Source organism: Oculina patagonica, chromosome 1 (assembly GCF_052425735.1).
Source record: "Oculina patagonica isolate OP01 chromosome 1, crgOcupat, whole genome shotgun sequence".
Classification (NCBI taxonomy): Eukaryota; Metazoa; Cnidaria; class Anthozoa; order Scleractinia; family Oculinidae; genus Oculina; species Oculina patagonica.
Genome location: NC_135758.1, coordinates 4,147,835 through 4,168,920, shown reverse-complemented (window position 1 = coordinate 4,168,920; position 21,086 = coordinate 4,147,835). Strand labels below are relative to the sequence as shown.

At 39.5% G+C, this 21,086-nt stretch overlaps 3 protein-coding genes and 1 long non-coding RNA gene across 4 annotated transcripts in view; 2 read left to right on the top strand and 2 right to left on the bottom strand.

Annotated features, from left to right (window-relative positions):
* Window positions 1-21,086, bottom strand: part of LOC144631397 (uncharacterized) — a 130,749-nt gene that overhangs the window by 14,976 nt on the left and 94,687 nt on the right. The window lies entirely within an intron of this gene.
* Window positions 180-3,116, top strand: LOC144636222 (uncharacterized). The gene is made up of 3 exons (XM_078495377.1): window positions 180-664; window positions 1,340-2,430; window positions 2,587-3,116. Exons 1-3 carry the CDS (start codon window positions 180-182, stop codon window positions 3,114-3,116), a joined length of 2,106 nt encoding a protein of 701 aa, XP_078351503.1.
* LOC144636211 (uncharacterized) lies at window positions 3,134-5,886 on the top strand. The gene is made up of 3 exons (XM_078495366.1): window positions 3,134-4,024; window positions 4,106-5,794; window positions 5,836-5,886. The coding sequence occupies exons 1-3, from the start codon at window positions 3,134-3,136 to the stop codon at window positions 5,884-5,886; spliced, it is 2,631 nt and encodes an 876-aa protein (XP_078351492.1).
* Window positions 17,177-21,047, bottom strand: LOC144636198 (uncharacterized). Its single transcript, XM_078495355.1, has 5 exons — window positions 20,973-21,047; window positions 20,064-20,293; window positions 19,191-19,744; window positions 18,867-18,952; window positions 17,177-18,551 (listed from the first exon to the last, which is right to left on the bottom strand). Exons 1-5 carry the CDS (start codon window positions 21,045-21,047, stop codon window positions 17,640-17,642), a joined length of 1,857 nt encoding a protein of 618 aa, XP_078351481.1. The 3' UTR covers window positions 17,177-17,639.

The window sequence follows — 21,086 nt, the reverse complement described above, 5'->3', positions numbered from 1 at the left end:
TATTTTTTCGCTTTCTGTTTTAGTTTTCGGTTTGTTTCTTTCGCTGTAAGTTTAGTTTGTCTGTGTTGTTTGTTATTTCAGCAAATCGCTGGTTAAAGTGCGTATTTTGAAGTTGTGCGTGTGGTTTGATTACATATTTCATTTGAAGATTTGTATGGAACTTCGTTATGGAACGCGTTATGGATGAGTTTGGTCGAAGGAGAATCCATTCCGCAGAAGCCCTCGACAGTCTTCGATTAAAGAATTCAAGATCGGGACATTTGTCGAGAATTACAACGTTGTATCGGGCAACTGAGGCCCTCCTTGTGGATGCGAGAAACGTCGAAGAAGTCTCGAAGAAACTGTTAGAAATTAATGAAGCATTTAGCCGCTTCGAGGAATCGCATTTTTCATACATCGCATCGCTATCCGGAGATCTCGAAGAGTGGGCAAAGGAAGGACGTTATTTCCAGGAACATTGTCAGAGAAAGGACCAATTCGATCTAAACATCAAGCGATGGATCGATGATGTCAAAATTCGTTCTGAAACTCGTGAAGAAACTGACATCCGTCCTGAAGATTCCGTAAGCGAGGCTGGCTCTCGTCGAAGTCGCATCTCTTCTAGTGTTTCTATTAAGCAGTTAAAGGCCAAGGAAGCGTTGGCACGCCTCAAGGTGAAACAACTGTTAGGCCCGGTTCAGACGCCGATCTTTTCATGAGCCGAACCTAATTCCTTGAATTAAGTACATGAAAAGATCGGCGTCTGAATCAAATTAGAACGGCTATTTCAATTTGGAACGGCTCACCCGTTCTTCCCGCCTGGCTTGGCCGAGAATTTCGCCTGTGGAATGCCTTTGGAACAGCTTTGATTCAGACGCCGTACTTTTCATGTGCCGATCCTAATTCATAAATTATAATAATGTATTTTGACTGGTTTTATTGGAACTGTATTAGGAACGGCCTCGGAACGGCCAAAAAGTACGGCGTCTGAATCAAGAGGCATACTTTTGTCAATTTGGGTCGGTCCAAATTCGAATTGAGTTCGGCTCATGAAAAGTACGGCGTCTGAACCGGGCCTTAGAGGAACAAGAACTTTTAAGAAAGCAAGAGGAAATGAAAATGGAGCGTCAAATTCTAGAGGCGAAATATGAACTAGAGCAGGCGGCTCTTCAAGTAAAAATCCTCGAAGAAGATCATTCCGTTATTGATGGAGCAATACCGAAAATGTCGAAGCAAACTGGTTCATCTTTTGGAGAACTTGGTTCACAGCGCGATGGCGAATCCAAAGTTAAAGATGTCGGAGTTGTGACCAAAACCAAAGACGACCTCAAAATAGTTCCTTACGACAATGATGTTATAGTTCTCGGCTGAACCCGCACGCGAGGGAGTTTACGTACGCCCCGCCGATTCCAGATAATGAACTTTCTCAGACTGATTCCGTGGATTCCGAATTTGCCATCGTTGAAGACGTGCTTGATAAACTGGGCTCGACAATAAGACAGGGATTTGCCTTGCCTAAACCTGACCTCTCCACCTTTGATGGCAACCCAATGGAATATCGGAGTTTTATCCGGTCGTTTGAGAACACTATTGAACGAAACGCAACGAGTGAAAGTGAGAAGCTCATGTACCTATTGCAATACACAACGGGCGAAGCGAAGAAGACGATTGATTGTTGCGTTGTTATGGATCTTTCAAAGGGATATCAGTCCGCGAGGAAATTGCTGAAAGAGCGTTTTGGCCATCCGTATACAATTGCGGCTAAGTTTGTAAGCAAGATTACTGAGGGTCCTCCAATTAAGGCGTCTGATCGTTCGGGATTACTTGCGTTTGCCGACCAGCTAAAAAACTGTGAACACACCCTCGAGTCGATAGGCTACATTGATGAGGTCAACAGTGCTGACAACCTCCGAAGAATAGTACAAAGATTACCATGTCATCTTCGTACAAAGTTTGTCGAAGTCGCAGACGGTATCCAGCAATCTGGCAAGAGACCAAACATCAAGGACATCTCGTCGTTTGTTGCAGTCAAAGCAAGAGCAGCAAATAATCCAGTATTTGGAAGCGTTATGGACGTTACGCCTGACAGCAAACGGGGAACTTCAAAACAAAGGCCACCGAGTTCAAAAACGAGTGAACCATCGCCTAACCGTATCACTACGCTTAACACCCAAGGAACTGTTAATTCAAGGGTGAAGACCCGTGTTTGTCCAGCTTGCAGCGGCAATCACATTTTGATGAAATGTCAGAACTTTGGAAGAAAGACCTTTGATGAACGTGTTCAGATTATGAGAAGGGCTCATCTTTGTCACAATTGCTTCCAATATGGTCATATCGCACGGGGTTGCCTATCCAGAGGTGCATGTCAAGTTGATGGTTGTACGAGAAAGCATCACACTCTGCTCCATCCTTCCTGTCAACAAGTTCCGAACGGTAACCAGGCCAGTGGAGGTAACGCTACTCAAGCTACCCAGATACCGCAGGCTCCCCAAGCTACTCAAGCTACCCAGAGACCACAGGCTCCCCAAACTACTCAAGCTACCAAGATATCACAGGCTTCCTAAGGTATCCAAGCTACACAAGCTACTATTCCTACGCCTACTCAAGGTGCCCAAGGTGGACAGTTGAACAGTACCCAAGCGGGAAGTGGTAAAGTGTGTCTCAGGATCGTGCCAGTGAAAGTCCAATGTCAGAACTCGAGCGAGAAGTTGTTAGCCTACGCCCTTCTTGACAACGGGTCGGATGTCTCCCTGTGTACTAAAGGCTTGGCAGCGCGTCTGGGGGTTCAAGGAGAGCAGAAAACGTTTTACTTAACAACGCAAGAGAAGGAAGACAGTCCGAAGTCGGGTCAAGAGATAAGCCTAACGGTTGAAGCCTTGGACGGGTCAGACAAGTTAGAAATTCAGAGACTTTGGACAGTTGACAAAGTAAATGCATCTAGCCACAGCATTCCAACCAACCAAGACATTAGCAGTTGGCCTCATTTGCAAGACATCAATCTGCTAAGCATCGAAGAGACTAACATCGAACTGATCACAATGGATGCAATGTCCCAGAGGCCTTTTGGGTATTGGAAGAAAGGCGTGGCAACAAAGGTGATCCGTACGCTATTCGTTCACCGCTGGGATGGACGTTAATGAGCCCCATAGACAGAATGGAATGTAAGAAAGGCCATCACTGTGTTAACTTCACGAGAATTGCAAATGTTGAAAAAGAAGATATCTTCATGGAACAACTTGAAAGATTCTGGAAGACTGACTATGCTGGTCTGATCCCTGATTGCAAGGTTTCCATGTCCGTTGAAGACAAAAGAGCTCTAGCAGTGATGGAGAGTTCAGCCAAGTTAGTTGACGGTCGTTATCAACTGGCTCTTCCCTGGAGAGAGCGAGTGCCTAACCTTCCTAATAATCGGGTTTTGGCGGAACGTAGGTTGATGTCGTTGAAGAAGAGATTCCTGCAAGATGCCGAACTGTTTGAAAAGTACAAAGCAACAATTAGAGATTACGTAGACAAGGGGCACGCAAAAAGAGTTCCAGAGAATGAGCTTGTAGTCGAAGATAAACCGTTGTGGTACTTACCTCATCACCCCGTGTTCCATCCTAACAAGCCCGGAAAGACGCGAGTGGTCTTTGATTGTGCGGCAAAGTTTAGAAGAATGTCTTTGAATGATCATCTCCTAAGTGGTCCAGATCTAACAAGCAGTATCGTGGGTGTGTTGACAAGATTTCGTCACGAACAAGTCGCACTAGCAGCAGACGTGGAAGCCATGTTCCACCAGGTGAGAGTGTCGCCAGACGATTATGACGCGTTTAGATTTCTATGGTGGCCGGACGATGACCTGAATCAGGAACCTGTTGAGTACCGCATGGAGGTTCACTTATTTGGGGCCACGTCGTCGCCGGCTTGTTCCAACTTCGCCCTCAGGAAAACTGCAGAAGATAACATCAATGAATTTGGCAAAGAGGTTGTGGAGACTGTAAAGAAGAACTTTTACGTGGATGATTGCCTCAAGTCGGTAGAATCATCTACTCACGCTGTTAACCTTGTGGCTCAACTACGAGATCTTCTCTCCAGGGGTGGGTTCCGTCTTCACAAGTGGCTCAGTAAAAGACCCCAAGTTATGGAGACGATACCTGAAAGTGAGAGAGCTTCGTCAGTCCTCGACCTCGACTTGGACAAGGAAAGACTTCCTGTTGAGCGGACCTTGGGTCTAAGATGGGACATGCAGAAGGATATGTTCATTTTCAATGCCGTTCTGAAAGATAAGCCCAACACGCGCAGAGATATATTGTCTCTGAAAAGCTCGATCTACGATCCACTAGGGTTCCTGGCGCCAATCATTCTTCCTGCGAAGCAATTACTTCAGGATTTATGCAAGCTAAAGCTAGACTGGGATGATCCGGTTGACGAGAAAGAAAGTCAGAGATGGGAGAAATGGAAAGAAGAATTGCCCAAACTTTCACAGTTAGCTGTCAAGAGGTGTGTCAAACCTGCCGATCTCGGAGAATTGAAGACCGTCGAGTTACATAACTTCGCTGACGCCTCGCAGTTTGCCTTTGGTGCTGTCTCGTATCTAAGACTGGTGGACACGAAGGATAATGCTTGCTGCTCGTTTCTCATGGGAAAGTCCCGTCTTGCGCACATCAAGCCGATGACAGTTCCGAGACTAGAACTTTCAGCTGCGGTTCTGGCCGTCCAATTGGACAAGACACTGAAGACCGAGCTTGAAATACCAGTGCAACAATCTGTATTTTGGTCAGATTCTACTACAGTGCTCCAGTATATTAGGAATGAGTCTTCCAGATTCCATACGTTTGTATCTAACCGCCTCACGGTAATTCACGAACATTCCGAGCCAAAGCAGTGGAAATACGTGAACTCTGAGCTTAACCCCGCTGATCACGCTAGCAGAGGATTGACAGTTGATGGGATGATCTCAAGTAAATGGCTGTGTGGCCCAGAGTTCCTGTCGAGAGAAGAGGGCCTTTGGCCTCGTGATCCTTCCCACCAACTGAAAGAACTATCTGTAGACGATCCAGAACTCAAACGAGATGTTCATACGTTCAGCCAGGCTGTATTAAATCAACCAGCAGAAGATTTTCTCTCAAGGTTATTTCATCAGTATTCCTCCTGGGATAAGCTGAGAAAAGCATTTGCATGGCTGCTGAGATTCAAGAATTGGTCGGTTCAAAGGCATCGTGGTCTTTCAGTGAACAGCAGTTCCTCCGTTAGTCAATCACCTCGAGGAGAATTGTCTGTCGATGAAGTTCGAGTAGCCGAAATGGAGATAATCAGGCATTTACAAAAGCTATCCTTCCCGAAAGCATTTGAAGCTCTTCGAAGAATTTCCAGAAATCAAGTATCAGCACGCCAAGTTAAACCCCATCTAAGGAAATTGAAGTCTGCCTTGCCCTTACGCAAGCTCTGTCCAGTGCTGGATGGCTACGGAATTCTTCGGGTTGGAGGAAGGCTAGAGAATGCTGGCATCAATTTTGACGCAAAACACCAAATAGTTCTGCTTTATCGTCATCGCGTCACGGACCTGATTATTCGAAAGTACCATCAAGATGCAGGTCATCTCGGACAAGAATACGTTTTGTCCAATCTCCGTCAACTATATTGGGTTGTTAAAGGACGATCGGCCGTGCGTCGAGTTCTTAGTGAATGTTTCCTGTGCAGGAAACTTGGTGCAGCCCGTGGAGAACAGTTAATGGCTAATTTACCCAAGGAAAGGTTGTCTCCTGAAGATCCTCCATTTACCTCAGTTGGCGTGGATTATTTTGGTCCCCTGTACGTTAAGCAAGGGCGTTCCAACGTGAAGCGTTACGGCTGTTTGTTTACGTGTTTAACGACCAGGGCCGTTCATATCGAGATTACGTGCTCTCTGGATTCAGATTCCTTTGTTAATGCTTTGCGTAGGTTCACCAGTTTCAGAGGGAACCCAACGACAGTCTACAGCGACAATGGTTCCAATTCTCGCGCCGGGGAGCAAGAAATGCGTATAGCCATAGAAGATTGGAATCAGAGAGCCATCACTGAGTTTCTCCGTCAAAGAAACGTCACCTGGAAATTTAACCCACCATCCGCATCGCATATGGGCGGCGTTTGGGAGCGCGTGATCAGATCAATCCGCAAGATTTTGACGGCGTTGCTAGGGCAACAACTGGTAAACGAAGAGATGTTGCGTACCGTGATGGCCGAGGTGCAAGGAATCCTTTACAGCAGACCTTTAACGCCGGTCAGCAATGATCCCAAGGATCTAGAGCCCCTGACGCCCAACCATTTACTGCTTCTACGAGCAAACCCTAACTTACCTCCTGGAGTCTTCGCAATGGAAGACAATTATTGCAAGCGTCGTTGGCGACAGGTGCAATACATGTCAGATGTATTTTGGAGCCGCTGGCTAAAAGAGTATTTACCAACTCTTCAATTGAGGCAGAAATGGTGCACTCCTCGTCGTTGTTTTGCGGTTAACGATTTAGTCCTGGTCGCGGATGAAAGTGTTCATCGAGGCAAAAGGCCTTTGGCCAGAATTGTTGAAGTTCATCGTGGAAAGGATGGATTGGTCAGATCGGCAAGAGTTCGCACAAACACCTCGACATTCGTTAGACCGATTTCAAAACTGTGCTTTCTTGAGCATGACGAGTAACAAGTCTACAGTGAACTGAACTCGTTTAGAGACTATTTCAGAGAACTTTGCGAGAACACTAAATTAGAACATTCATTGTTTTAGGACTCATTTAAGTTGCGTATTTATTAATTCAGTTTCTTAAGGACATGCTCGTGTCTATAATTACGTTTATCAGTTAATGAACAATTAGAATTTAATTGGTTCATTGGGGCCGGTATGTAGCCACGGAGCCCCTTATTATTCGTTTTTATTTGTCGAGTCCTTTGTTTCCGTTTTTGTCGCGCATATTTTTCTTGTAATAAGCTTTGTCGGTTATTTTTAGGTTCATTACTTGTTATATCTTCGTGTGCATTTTTATATCTATTGTTTCGCTTAGCGTTTTCTGCGGTGTTTTTTAAGTTTTCGTTGTCAGTATGTTAAAGTCGCCGAAGTGTTCGCACAAATCTTGTAAGTTTCGTGTTTTTCCGTTATTTTTTCGCTTTCTGTTTTAGATTTCGGTTTGTTTCTTTCGCTGTAAGTTTAGTTTGTCTGTGTTGTTTGTTATTTCAGCAAATCGCTGGTTAAAGTGCGTATTTTGAAGTTGTCCGTGTGGTTTGATTACAGCGGGATACGAGAAATTTAAAACAGCGGTATACGGGAAGAATATATCATGGTGGAGGCCGAATATGCACATTACGGGAGGCGGGATGCGGGATGAAAAACATCAAATCACGCGTCCTAAGGCCTGGACAGTTGGTTCTACAAATATCTGTTTAAAGAGAAGCGTACATTAGACTCGTGGAGTTCGAAACGGGTTTTGAAAGGTGAAAAAAGAATTGCTTTGATTTCACTTCTTGAAGGTGTTAACTCCGTTAATGAACACATATTTTCCAACGTATAAAGAAATCCTCAAGAATTTCTAAAAACATTTCAGCCTTTGTTACGCTATTGTTTTAGCTGTCATTAAAAATTCTAAAACATTCTCTGTCACACTTATTGTAATTTGTTATTTTATTTTTTTCTTCATATAAGACCAGGTTCGCCGTTTCGTTTGAACTTTTTACCCGATAAAAGTTGTAGTAGCGACGATTTCAAATATGATATAAACTTACCGTGTTTAGTTTCCATATTTTCTGAAAGTTATAATTAAGTGTAAAAACACTGAGAGACTTTCCCTGAGAAACAAACGTGAGACAAAGACAAATACAAATTAAAAACAACTATGCAAATTTCAAACTATGTAAAAACACAAGGATGACAAGGAGAAGCATTTCTTCTAAAGTGTGTTATATCCTTTGCCGTGTCCATTTGTTAAATGCAGATGGGATTGTCCAAACATTTTTAAAATCATTTTCATTTTGTTGTTGACTTGTTAATAGCATTACTTTTTAGAAAGACCGACTTGCTTTCAAGACAAATAAGGCAATCAAAGAAACACCGATCTTCCTCGGTCTGTTGTAATTCTTCATTCTTATTTCAAGACACAAAACCACGTGAATTTTCTATTTGTGTTTAGTTCATAATGTATTTTGTACGATTTGATCGATTTAATTCTTTCAGGCCTTTCCATAGAAACAGACATGAGATCACAGAAACAAACATTTTTGTATCTAAATGAAAATCAGATCGGCAATTATTAAATCGTCGCTTTGGCGGCGATTTTGTGAATCTCGAGGCTATCAGAAAAATTATTGCCAATATTTAATACAAGGTTACATGTACTTACCACGGCGAAGTTCGCTTTCGAAAGTGAAACTTAGAAACACTCAACATTCCGAGAAAACATTTATAACGTCATGATGCGGCAGGTGTTACTGGGTTTCTAGAAGGTTTTGGTTTGGCGGGATGCGGGATACGTGAAATTTAAAATGGCGGGATACGGGATGAAAATATCATCGCGAAGGTCGAATATACACACTTCTTGTGGCGGTATGCAGGATGAAAAACAGCGGCCTGGACAGTTTGTTTCTTAAACTATCTCTTTTAGAGGAGACTAAATTTGATTCAGGGAGCGAAATATAAGGGTATCAAATAGAATTGCTCTAATTTCAAGTTCTTGAAATTGACATTCTGTTCAGGAAATGGACTCCGTTAGTAAACACATCTTAAACCCAAGAGAACATATATTTTCTTGAAAAACCTTAAGAATTTTTAACTGATTTCAGCCTTTGTTACGCTCTTTATTTAGCTAATGGAAGAGAGTTTATTGAAATTTCGTGGAAACTTCTTAGAACATGAACGAGCGCGACTTCATCTGCAACACATCAGTTCAAATTGAGGAAATCGAAGATGTCGACGCATAACATTTTTGTTTCGGAAATTTTATTTTTGATTTATTTTAAATTTGAAGCCGCACCTAGCTTTCATCATACCTTGATTTTAAATAAGTTATTTCATTTATTTTATTTATTACTGTTATAGAAAACATTATATAGGTTTTAACTAATTTATATATTTATTTATGTATTTATGTATTTATTTACTTACTTATTTATTTATTTACTTACAAAAAAAACTTTATTTTTAAACATTATTATTATAACAAGATGAAACAAAACTTATAGGAAGAGGAGAAAGAGGAACCGAAACAATATACTTTTGTACTTCTCATGGAGTAAAAATGAACTTGAGCCAGGTTCCAAGAAATTAAGTTGATTACATTTTCCCAAGTGTAACGAGCATCCCTGTCTCGTTCCTCCGAACAAAAAATAGATTGTGGAGGCAATGCAGCTCATATTGCTGCATAAGTGTAGAAACAATTATACACCAAATAAAACACATTCATTTTTCGCGCCAAAATCATTTGTGCTAAATTTAAACCATTGTTCGTGCCAAATGTAGTCCATCCCGGGCTGGCTGGGTTCATGTACTAAATATCGGGCTGGAAGTCTTCTCGGCGACCCGAGCCAGCCCGGTTCATGTAACCGGCACCAAGCGCGGGAAAACATGCAACCGGCACCAAGCGCGGGAAAACATGCGACCGGCACTAAGCGCGGGAAAACACGCGAAAGCCCAGCCACGATTGGTCTTGGCTTTGCTTCTGATAGGTGGAAATATCAGCAAGATTGCACTAATTGGTTAGGGCACGTTGCGCGAGTTGTTTTTATCAGTTACAAAGCTATGCGCTAAGCTTTCCAAAATCGATCGATAATCGCTCTAGCTTTGCACAGTAACATTGTCCGCGATTAGTGAGCGATTTGTGAGCTTGGTTGAATCGCACTACACCAGTGATTTGAAATGCTTCTGTATATCACTGTTCATTGGTAAGTGCCTCTCGTGTTGGCCTCAGTACCAGAAGAATGCTTAGGATTATCGCCATCTTGTCTGACTTTCAAACACTGCCAAGCGGAGAAGGCCTGGCAAAGAAGATCGAGGTGTAGAATGCGTAATATGTAAAAATAAGATAAAAAAACATTCAATGAAAACAAAACACTTTTATTAAAGAAGACCGGTTGCTACATCTGACGAATTGAACACAGTAAACCAGTTTTGCCTGCAGGGAATTAACTGTTCCGTGTTTTACAGGGGGGGGAGGGGAGACACTCGGCACTTTTCTTTGAAGACATAGCAGTGCCTGGAAACGGTGAGAGTCTATGTCAATCAAACGTTGCTAAGAAAGACGTCACCCAGAGTTTTGTTATCTCAGAAAGATTTAAATATCAATGACTGTATGCGTGTGAAATGCGAATTGTGGCGGTGTTTGCGTTTGATGTTTCACGCCGCCGAGATTGTTTTTTGCATTTTCAGCAAGATTTATCACCTGATGTTTCACGTCACTGAGAATGTTTTGGTGGCGTAGGACAACAAGCGAAAAATTTGTCACGGTTGACATTTAACAACCAAAAAATTGTAAATCATTTTAGAATCAGTGAAGTTATTTTTAATTAGTATAATTGGCAAGCCTTACTTTTGCCAGACTGGACACCGTTATCACTGTTTGTTGTTTTGATGTCCGGCAAACTTCAAAGAAACAATCAAAATGCAAATAGCTATTGTGTTTTGTGCATGGTTAAGACCAAAGCATGCGAACTAAACAATGAACTTTGTCAAGCTATTCACTACACCCTTAGCAACCATTTGATAGCTACTGCGCATTCTTGGTTGCCTGGTACCGCTATGTCCACTTTTTAAGTCGTGTAACAAAGGAAGTTTCTTCCCCCTCCCCCTGGTGTTTTATAAAACTACCTTTTGACATATAACTTGCAAATAATTTCTGACCCCACTCTTTTTTAATTCAAACTTCCTTTTTGTTACTAGTACAAAGGGTCAGTTTGTTTTATAAATGAACATTAGAGTCCTACAGTGGATTGCGTGTTTTGTGAACTTGGTTACACGTGACTAAACTCTTGTTTGTCCCGCGCTTTATTTATTTATTTCCCATAATAGAATAATACAGCATGTATATTTGTCTGTTACAATCTGCATTAGGGAGGAAGACTAAGGAAACCCTCGCGGGCTTTTACAAAGTAGTCTCCCTTATAAAAGTACGCTATCTAATTTTAGTCAGATGGTATCAGAGATTGGAATTATATAAAAAATTAACAAACCATTGCAAATGATGTTGAGCTAAGCTATGTAGTCGATTAACAAAATAAGATCTATGTCAGTATCAATTTTGCAAATAGAATTGCTTCATTTTCGTTTTAAAGATTTTTAAAGATGCAGAGCATTTGATAGTCTTTGGTATTTCATTCCAGATGTTAATTATCTTTTTCCTAGTGGAGTATTTCCCATAATTTGTTCTGTTAAATGTCTTGTGAAGCTGCTTTGATCCTCTAGTATTATAGCTATGCACTTTAGAGTTCTCTATGCAGAAGTCTTCAAAATAAGGTGGAAGTACTTTGCTATTAAGGCTGAAACTGAATGAGGCGATAAGTAGATCATTTATTTGGTGTATATTTAAAAGATTTAGTTTCTTAAAAATTTGAAGGGATGGTGCAGTGTATGATGAAAAAGTTATTATTCTTAATATTTTCTTCTGTAATTTAAACAACTTTTCCAATCGCGTTGGATAAGTATTAGCCCATACGATATTTCCATAATAAAGGTATGGGTATATTAAACTATAGTACAACATTCTCAGGAGTGGTTGACTAATGTAAAAGCGAATTCTACAAAGGACACCTGTAGTTCTAATGATCTTTTTAGTGACATAATTTATATGGTTTTTCCACGTCAGGTGTTGGTCAATTATGATTCCCAGAAATTTGGTGTGTTCAACCCGTTGTAGCATCTCGTTGTTTAATTTTAGACTCAAATGTTTTTTCAGTTTCCTTTTATGAGATTTGAAAATAATAAAATTTGATTTTTTTACATTTAGAGTTAGTTTATTTAGCGTTAGCCATTCTTGGACATGAGCTAATTCCTCATTTATTAACAATTCTAGTTCATCTAGGTCTTTACCTGAACAAAAAAGATTAGTATCATCAGCAAATAGAATAGTAGATAATTTACTGGTTGAGTCGGTAAGGTCGTTGATGTATATTAAAAATAGTAACGGTCCAAGAATAGATCCTTGTGGGACCCCACAAGTAATTATCTTTTCTTTTGACCTTATGTTATTATATTTAACAATTTGTTTTCTGTTGGAAAGATAATCTTTGATCCAAGCATGACATTTGCCACGAATACCATAGAAATAAAGTTTTTTTAGAAGGATATCATGATTTACCGTGTCAAATGCTTTTGATAAATCAAGAAATATCCCTACTGTGAATTCGTTATTTTCAATGGCTTTTGTTATCTTATCGACAAGTTCAATTATCGCATGATTAGTAGAACTTTTACTTCGAAATCCATACTGACGGTCAGTAAGTATTCCATTTTTATTTATATAGTCAGTCAGTCTTTTATGCATTAGTTTTTCAAGTATTTTAGAAAAAAATGGAAGTACGGAGATCGGTCTATAATTCGAAAATACATTTTTTTCGGATGCCTTATACACTGGTGTTATCAATGCTACTTTAAGATCATTTGGGATTTTACCGGTAGCAAAAGTCAGATTAAAAATGTGAGTTAATGGAACAGATACATAAGGAGCCACATATTTTATAACTTTGCTTCTAATTTCATCAATACCACAACTAGATTTACATTCTAGTTTATCTATTATTCTGTTGACCTCGTCAGGACTTGTGTCATATAAAAAAATTGAATCTTTATAATTACCTTTAAGATATTTATAAAACTTATCAGTATCATGGCTGAATTCTTTAGCGAGTTTGGGCCCAACATTAACAAAATAATCATTAAAATTATCTGCAATCAAATTTGAATCATTTATTTCTTCGTTTTTATCATTTAAGAACAACCTTGGTAAGGAGCTTTTTAATCTTTGTTTATCAAGTAATTGATTGATTGTATTCCAGGTAGATTTGATATCATTTTGAGCTTGACTAAATTTTTTACAATAATAATTCTTTTTAGCAATTCGTATTAAATGGTTTAATTTATTGCGGTATTTTTTATACTTTTGTTCATTATTTATTGTAGGACTCTTGATAAATTTTTTGTATAATTTTTCTTTTGTTTTTGAAGATTTTATTAGGCCTTTAGATATCCATAGATTGTTAGACCTTTTAATATTTTTTGATTTATACTTTTAAAGTGGAAAAAAATTATCATATATTTCGAAAAATTCTTTAAAGAATGATTCATACGACTCAGTTGGGTTACTTTTCGATAATGTAGATTGCCAATCACAATTTTTTATTTTGTCAGCAAAAAGTTCTAAAGATTTTTTACCGATTTTCCTTGTTGTGTAACTACCTGAATTTGGTATTACAGGGCAATTTTTCGTCTCGAGTTCTGTAATAGTGAAGATAGGAAGGTGATCGGATATATCATTTAATAAGATGCCACTTTGATGCCCTATTTTGTTAGCATTGTTAGTGAAGATGTTGTCAATTAATGTCGCAGTTGATTTGGTAATCCTAGTAGGTTTTGTAATAAGTGGTATGAAGCCTGAGGATGACAACTGGTTAAAAAAGATATTTGAGAAGTTACTGCATTCGTATTTTAAAAGGTCAATATTAAAGTCGCCCAAAATATAGCACGGCTTATCCGATTTGTCTAATTTAGTTAAAATCGTATTAATATCATTTTTAAAACCATTGAAGTTGCTACTTGGTGGTCGATACATTATGCCAACGATAATATTTTTACATTTTTCATTTAACATTTCAATAAACAGAAATTCTGTATTGCTATTGTTCCCTTCATTGACTAGATCATTTCGTATTTTGATTTTAATATAATCCCTAGTAAAAATACAAATCCCCCCTCCACCTTTATTCTGCCTGTTAATTTTAGTTAAGTTATACCCAGGGATTTTAAAATTGTCACCATCCATATCATTTAACCAAGTTTCAGTAAGCGCAATTATTGAGAATTTATGGGTTAACAAATGTAAGTAATTTAACAAAGCGTCAAACTTATTTCTCATACTTCTAATATTTAAATGTAAAAAAGATAACTTGTTCTCAGTCAGTTGTCTTTTTGCGACTAAACTATTAAATTCGGATGATGTGTAGAAATGAGATGTAGAATTTGGTACTATATCTCTGTCATTGATATTCTCCTGGACTTCTAGTAGATCATGTTGATATGGGCTAAACTCAATATTTTCTATCCTGCTTCGGTCAAGTAAAGATATTCCATTTTCGGATGTTTCAAGAAAGCTGTCATCACTAAGATTATTGAACGGCAAGCAAGCATCTACGCATTGATAACAAATGAATTCCTTATCTGTGCAAGACAGATTTGTTATACGTAAACAATGCCTATTATTATGATAATAGTTATTGCAGATGTTGCATGCTATCAACCTTTGATCTTGGGTTATTTCGAAATCACAATAACTAAAAGTGGCTATAAGCCACTAAACTCGGAAAAGTTATTATGAAACAAGAATCGAAAACAACAAACTGACAAATAAAGGTTTGCTAATACAAATGATGTTATACTATCCAAACTTCTGTTTACTTCACTTTGATTGTCATCAAATACTGATCGAGAGCAGACCGAAAGGCCAAGAGATAGAGTTCCCATCTGTTACAAATTGATTTCTTTCTTTTTATTTTTCCTTTTTGTTATTTGAAGGTTACGAAAAATAATAATAATAATAATATCATTGGCTATAAGTCGAGCGATTTTTTTTCACCAAATCGTACTGAAATAAATTCATCTTTAGCTGAGTGTTTTGGGTTAGTTTTTTTCTAACTGGCTCTAAAAAACCAAAGGTTTACGGTCTCGGCTTATAGCTGAATAAATATCATAATATTATTTCAAGAAAACTGACATTAATACAATATTTCGGTTGGTGACTAAGCATGTTAATTTTATGTAATTTAAAAAGAAATGTAGGTATCAGAGAAAAGGTCTAATCCTCTAGAGGCCTTAAAACACTTGCACGCATTGCGTGCATATGTCTAACAGGAAACGAGTGAAGGAGTGATGGAGTGAAGGAGTGAATTCACTTCGCCCACTACAACTCTTTTCCGAGTTAAAAATTACATGATTTACTCTCGTTAGTAATAGTGATTTAGGTTAAAAAATCAAATAATATATACATAACTAAGGTTTTAGTTTGCTAGAATAAGGATCTCTAAATTAAATGACGATTTAATTCAGACTTAGCTTGCAGGTCCAGCGACATTCATCCGATTTAAAACCGCATCTGCTCTTCGTTGGCTGATGTTCCCCTGTAGCGCTGGCCATTTATATAAGGGCTACATTAACGTTTGTTTTCTTAAGAACACTTCTTTGAGAAAGTGAATCAAACTTGGAAATGAAATATTGAAACACCCCTTCATTTTTGGTGTGGAGGTAGGCTACCTTGGGGGATGAACAAAAACAAGCATATTTTGATTGATAGATCTATTGTTGCTATGGCAACCGCAGTTGGTCACGCAAGCCTCAGGTTCATGTTTTGAGCTAAGAAATCACTCTCAAAATATAAAAATATACGAGTCTAGTTCTCTAATAAGTGTACACCAAATCAAACGAAATCCCAGCACAAAGTAGAGTCATTCTTCTAGTTTATAAAAATTATCGTAAAATTATTTTGCCATTTATGAACAAGGAAAAAACTGTCGCTTTATCATAGTGTCTGTCGGCCATTTTGACAAGTGGGAAAATCAAGCACGACCAATTTCGCAATTTCTCGCAAAGTACTCAATTTCTTGAAACCAAATTAGCAGCAGAATTAAAACGGTTATTGTAGTTTCTAAATATTATAAAATATTTTTGGGGAAAGTTATATTTTCGCCATGGGCGTTCAATACATACAAGGCAAATTACAAAAAGTTGCAAGATTGGCCATTTTGAGGGCCGCACTATTTCGTCTAAAATGGCGTAATAAAGATGAAGTCAACATTAAAATATTTTCTTTCACCTGGTACTTTACTTAAATGTGATTAATACGGTTTTGGGCTCGCGAATTTGGTGAAATCTAAATTAATACAAAAGCCTACCTGGCAAGTTTTGGCAATTTCTTCAGGACGACTTGTCTCGAATTGTCGTGTGGGTTTCGCCTCCGCTCCCTCCATGTTCTTGACCAAATTGAGCACAGAAACCAGTAGAAAGACCAAATCTAATAGTTTGGCACATCAACATCCATTTGTCTGCGTTCCAGACCACAAATTATGTTGCATTAATCCGCATGACTCGATAAACAACAGCTGGCCGCCATGCAAAAACACATCCGTGATGAATGTTTGTGATTTCTGCGTCGATTACCAAATCTTTTAAGCACAGTCCACCGGAAAAGCTAGATAAATCACTGTACTTAGCAAATGTATTATCTGAGAACAACAAAGAGTGATACTTTTGGCTGAAATCGAGCAGCGCGAGCTCGATTGCTGAAATGTTGTCTAAACGAACACACCGGAACTAAAGGAGACGCGACTGCTGACCGGATGTAACGCAATACAAATGGTGTTGCACCGGATGAAAGTGTGTTTAGGATACCGTAATGATTCAATTAAGCGCCCTCCTTCCAATAAGCGCCCCCTTTCGAATAAGCGCCCCCCTTCGAATGTGTTTTTGTCAATAAGCGCCCCTATTCTAATAAGCGCCCCCATTCTTATAAGTGCCCCTATTCTAATAAGCGCCCCCTTTTGTAGATAACTGCCCCTAGTGAAATCATTGACGTAGAATAAATAAACGCATGAACATTCACTGTACCGTACAGGTATATATTTACTGCTAAAATGAATAATTCTTATAAAAGTAGCTGAACTTTCAACAATTTGCTACTGTTACAGTTTCTGTATTGTTAGCTATCTTAATATTTATTAAAGTTTTGTTTTAAACATTTGGTTGTTTCTCAAAAAAATAAATAAGCGCCCTGTCCCGAATAAGCGCCCTGTCTCGAATAAGCGCCCTCCCTTGAGGTGCCAAAAGTAAATAAGCGCCCCGGGCGCTAAATCGAATCATTACGGTATCTCGTAGTTCTTTTGGCTATGGGATTTTGTCTGTCGATCTGGTATTAGAGGTGGATGGTTTTACAGCGACAAAATAACAACGAAGATATAATTGCCAGATACAATCGTACCACAGAAATTGAACCTTTATTTTACTGACGATGAGTGTCATGACTGTCATCTGCATTTCAGACGCAGCAAAAGAATAAACACAGTGGTGCATACATCGGTCTGAAACTAGCATATTTCGTAACGACGTCCTTGTCCTCGTTAAAGGCTACGCCGTTTTTGTTATTAGCTGAATCTTAGACAACAACAACAGTTAAAAAACTTCGTCTTTTCTGGGTCGTCTCCAAAATACTGTGCAGGATTATTTTTATACTGATAAACTTATTACAGACTGGAAAAGGCATCGCATTCTTTTAAACTACGACTGCCCCTTATAGCTGCAATACCAGAAGTTGTTAAGGTATTTACTTTAACTACACTATGATGTTACCAGAGGTCAGATAAGACTCGTTGATTACTATACTCTATTGCCTGAAAGCTACATCCTTCACAGCGACACGTATCTATAGTGCTCCGCGGTGGGGAGGAATGATAAAACTAAATAGCTAGAATATTCACTATGTTCTATGCAAATTACATGGCCATGTGGATACGAAACTGGAAAGTGCGTCGACGTACGGCTCTTTCTTTCGGCCCCCAGACACGCCCTGAACGCCGTACTTACGGCATATGCTTTTCAGATTTGGCAGTGTAAGCTTTGCACTGGGTTGATCATTGTTCATGGAACACAAGGCCATCTTCTTGTAGGTTAAACAGCTTTCCACTTCGGACACAGCTTGCTCTTCTACTTCCATTGCTGCTAACGAAGCAGATATTTCTTCAGCAACCTGATGAATAATCTCTGCTCTTTCTTCATTCTCTAGCTCTGCCTCTGGGACACTCTTTCGCTTGGCAGCCATACGCGAGAAGTATGAGGTAATCTGTTGTGGAGTTAAGAATTCGTCAACGGCAAATAATCGTTTTCCATCCTCTCCACGAGCTTGCCTCATCTGCCTAGCCACATCTTCCCCGCTGCTCTTTTTCCCTGTTTGTTCCCCAAGGTCGAACTTGGCATCCAGAAACTTCTTCTGTTTCTCGCTGAAGCGCCCTTTCTTTGCACTGGACTTGAGGGCCCAACCCATTTGCCATTTGTCTGAAACACAAAAAGTGGCCTTAGCGCCATTAACTGGTAGGCTTTGTTGCTTTCTAGTTTGCCCCTCTTGGAGATGTTTAGCGTAGCTAATCTTGGCCTGATCTTGAAGAGTTATCCTTTCGAGAGATCTTGTGTGTACACCAAACTCACAGTGACGCTCCAATGCTGAATACCTAATGAACGTCTTTGTACAGCTTTGCTCAGGACATGTGAACATTCTGGTCGTCTGACATTTCTCAGTTCCCTCGCTGCTCAGGCTTGTACTTCCTTCAGATAAATTAGAGTCACTCAGATCACCATCGGCCGCGTCACTGCTGCTATCATCAACACACACGGGCTGTATACGGAGAAATGGAAATAATTTACAAAGAGTTTATTATTACTCGTCGTCCAACTCAGAGTAAACTTCATGATGTCATTTCGTGATTTTATTTAATACTTTTTTTTATTTTAAATTTTTTAATTAGCAGGACCCCGTTGACAACAGTTCGCATGTACTGAAGGGTTATCCTGGATAAACATTCGCTTATTATTATTATTATTATTATTATTATTATTATTATTATTATTATTATTATTATTATTATTATTATTATTATTATTATTATTATTATTCCTGATTACCGGTATTGCATTGTTATGCTGTTTTTACCTTTTGAACTCTTTGAAAAACCTCTACGAAGTCAACGTGACCAAAGCTCTCAGTTCCTTCCCCAAGCCAGGCGAAGTCAGTGTTACCTGGAACTATTCAAAGGTCTACATTAATCGTAAGTCCTCGAGGGAGAGAGGTGGGAGTGTGAGGGGGGCGGGGCACAAATATATCAAATATGATACGATATCACTGACAGGTATGGAAAAGTATCTAATTAATAGTCGGTCACTTGAAAAGTCACTGAAAAATGACGATATAAATTAAAAAAAACCTCCATATGATTATAATTCTCATTATTATCATTATTATTTCGACAATGAATACCTGATTCAAACGAACACCATGGGAAGAACTTGCCAGGTCCTAAATCATAAGCACGGAAAGCTGTAAATCCATCACTAGTGAAATTAAAATTGTTGAGTTTACTGATACCGTCCAACTTGTAGCTTTTTGCGCTCTTTTGCACATCCATAACAGTGACACGGACACCTGGGACGCCTCCTCTAGATTCTATGGCTTGTTTGAGTTCGCCAACATTCGTAACCGATCCACCTTCATTAACGAAGCTCTTGATATGCGCCTTTATTTGGGCCGCCTTTCTATCACATGAGCCCTTTCCGCCTTGCGGGTCACTAAAATCTACATGATTGATTTGAATGCAACTTCTTTTCGACAAGATATCCACTGACAGTATGATTTCTGCCGAATGATAACATCCGGCGTTGTCTTGGCGGAAAAACGAGCTGACAATCTCCGGGTGTTGCTTCTTTAACAACCGAAGCACATGGTCCATGATTAAGACAACCGCAGTGGAATCTTGAAGACCAGATTGAAAAATGTGTATAAACGTCTGGGATTCAAGTTTACCACTAACTTTCCTAAGACACACAGATACATGCCAAGACATCCCGCGCTTGCCAAAGAAATTGCTCTGGGCTTCGCGGTACTGTGGAGGGGGACAGGGGGGCGGGAGACCGGGAGAAAAGGGGCGGGAAGCGGGATTCTCAAGGTGGCGGGAACCGGGAGAAAACGAGTGAAATTTCGTAACATTTCATTATATTTCGCAATAGACATGGAACAAACAGGAGACAACAGCTACGGAAAGGGGCGGGAGGTGGGAGTAAAAGGTACGGGAAGCGGGAGTAAAAGGTACGGGAGGCGGGAGGTTCCGACCCCCCTGTCCCCCCCCCCCGGTACTGGACAGGTATGAACTTCATCGCAAAGTCTTGCACAATCAGGACACATGTCGGGTCCAGAAATTCCAGCACTTCCAGTCGGGCACGATCTTGGTTTATGCTTCTGAGCTGGTGAGCTTTCCATGCTGCTATGGCCTCGCTAGCTTTCTGGACAAGGAAGACCGTCTCATCTTTATGAACTTCACTTTTAAAATTAGCTACATCCACTTCGGATTTGACATCTTCAATAACCTAGGAAAAAGACCATGTCTAAAAATCAATTAAAGTTATAAATAAATAACTAATGTTATTTTTGTTTACTTTTGTTGGAAGTTATAATTATGATAGGAATAAGAATAATTGTAATATGAATAATAATAACGACGATGATGATGATGATACAAACTTCGTAAGTATAGCTCTAACTGTTCTTAACAAAATAGATTTTAATGCTAAACATAAGGTAATTCCACTGAATTGCATTGCACTAATCCTTGCTGCGCATAAGTTCTCGCGTCACTTAGCGCGCGTCCGAGCGCGCGCACACAGATCAACACTACGATATTTCCTTAAGGCTAAGCTTTATAGGAAAATATATGGCAGTTTTCTTCTAAACGAGCACGGTGACTCCCATTTTGTTAAATTTACATGTCATATGGTTGAAATATTGGTCAAGTATTTTGTTCTGAAATAGCAAATGAGAATAAACGCACCGGCCTTATTCAACTGCGAGCACCTGTCGCAGTTTTGGTTGTGCTCGTGATTGCATCGATCTTGATAATGGCAGTCTTTCCCATCACTCAGTGCAAACTTGATGCAATGATCTGCAACGGAGCATTCTGTTGACACGTGCACCTGGAAAATCCGAACGTTGGGATGTTACCACACAAGAAAGAAAGTACTGTATGAAAATACAACGAATACACTCTACCTTATAATCTCCCTTTAAGTACTGCTTTGCTTCCGTCAGTGATTCTTTCAGTTGAGTCGCTTTTTCATTTGTCATGCCGGTTTGCGACAGCTTGTCAACAATTGCCCTCAGATC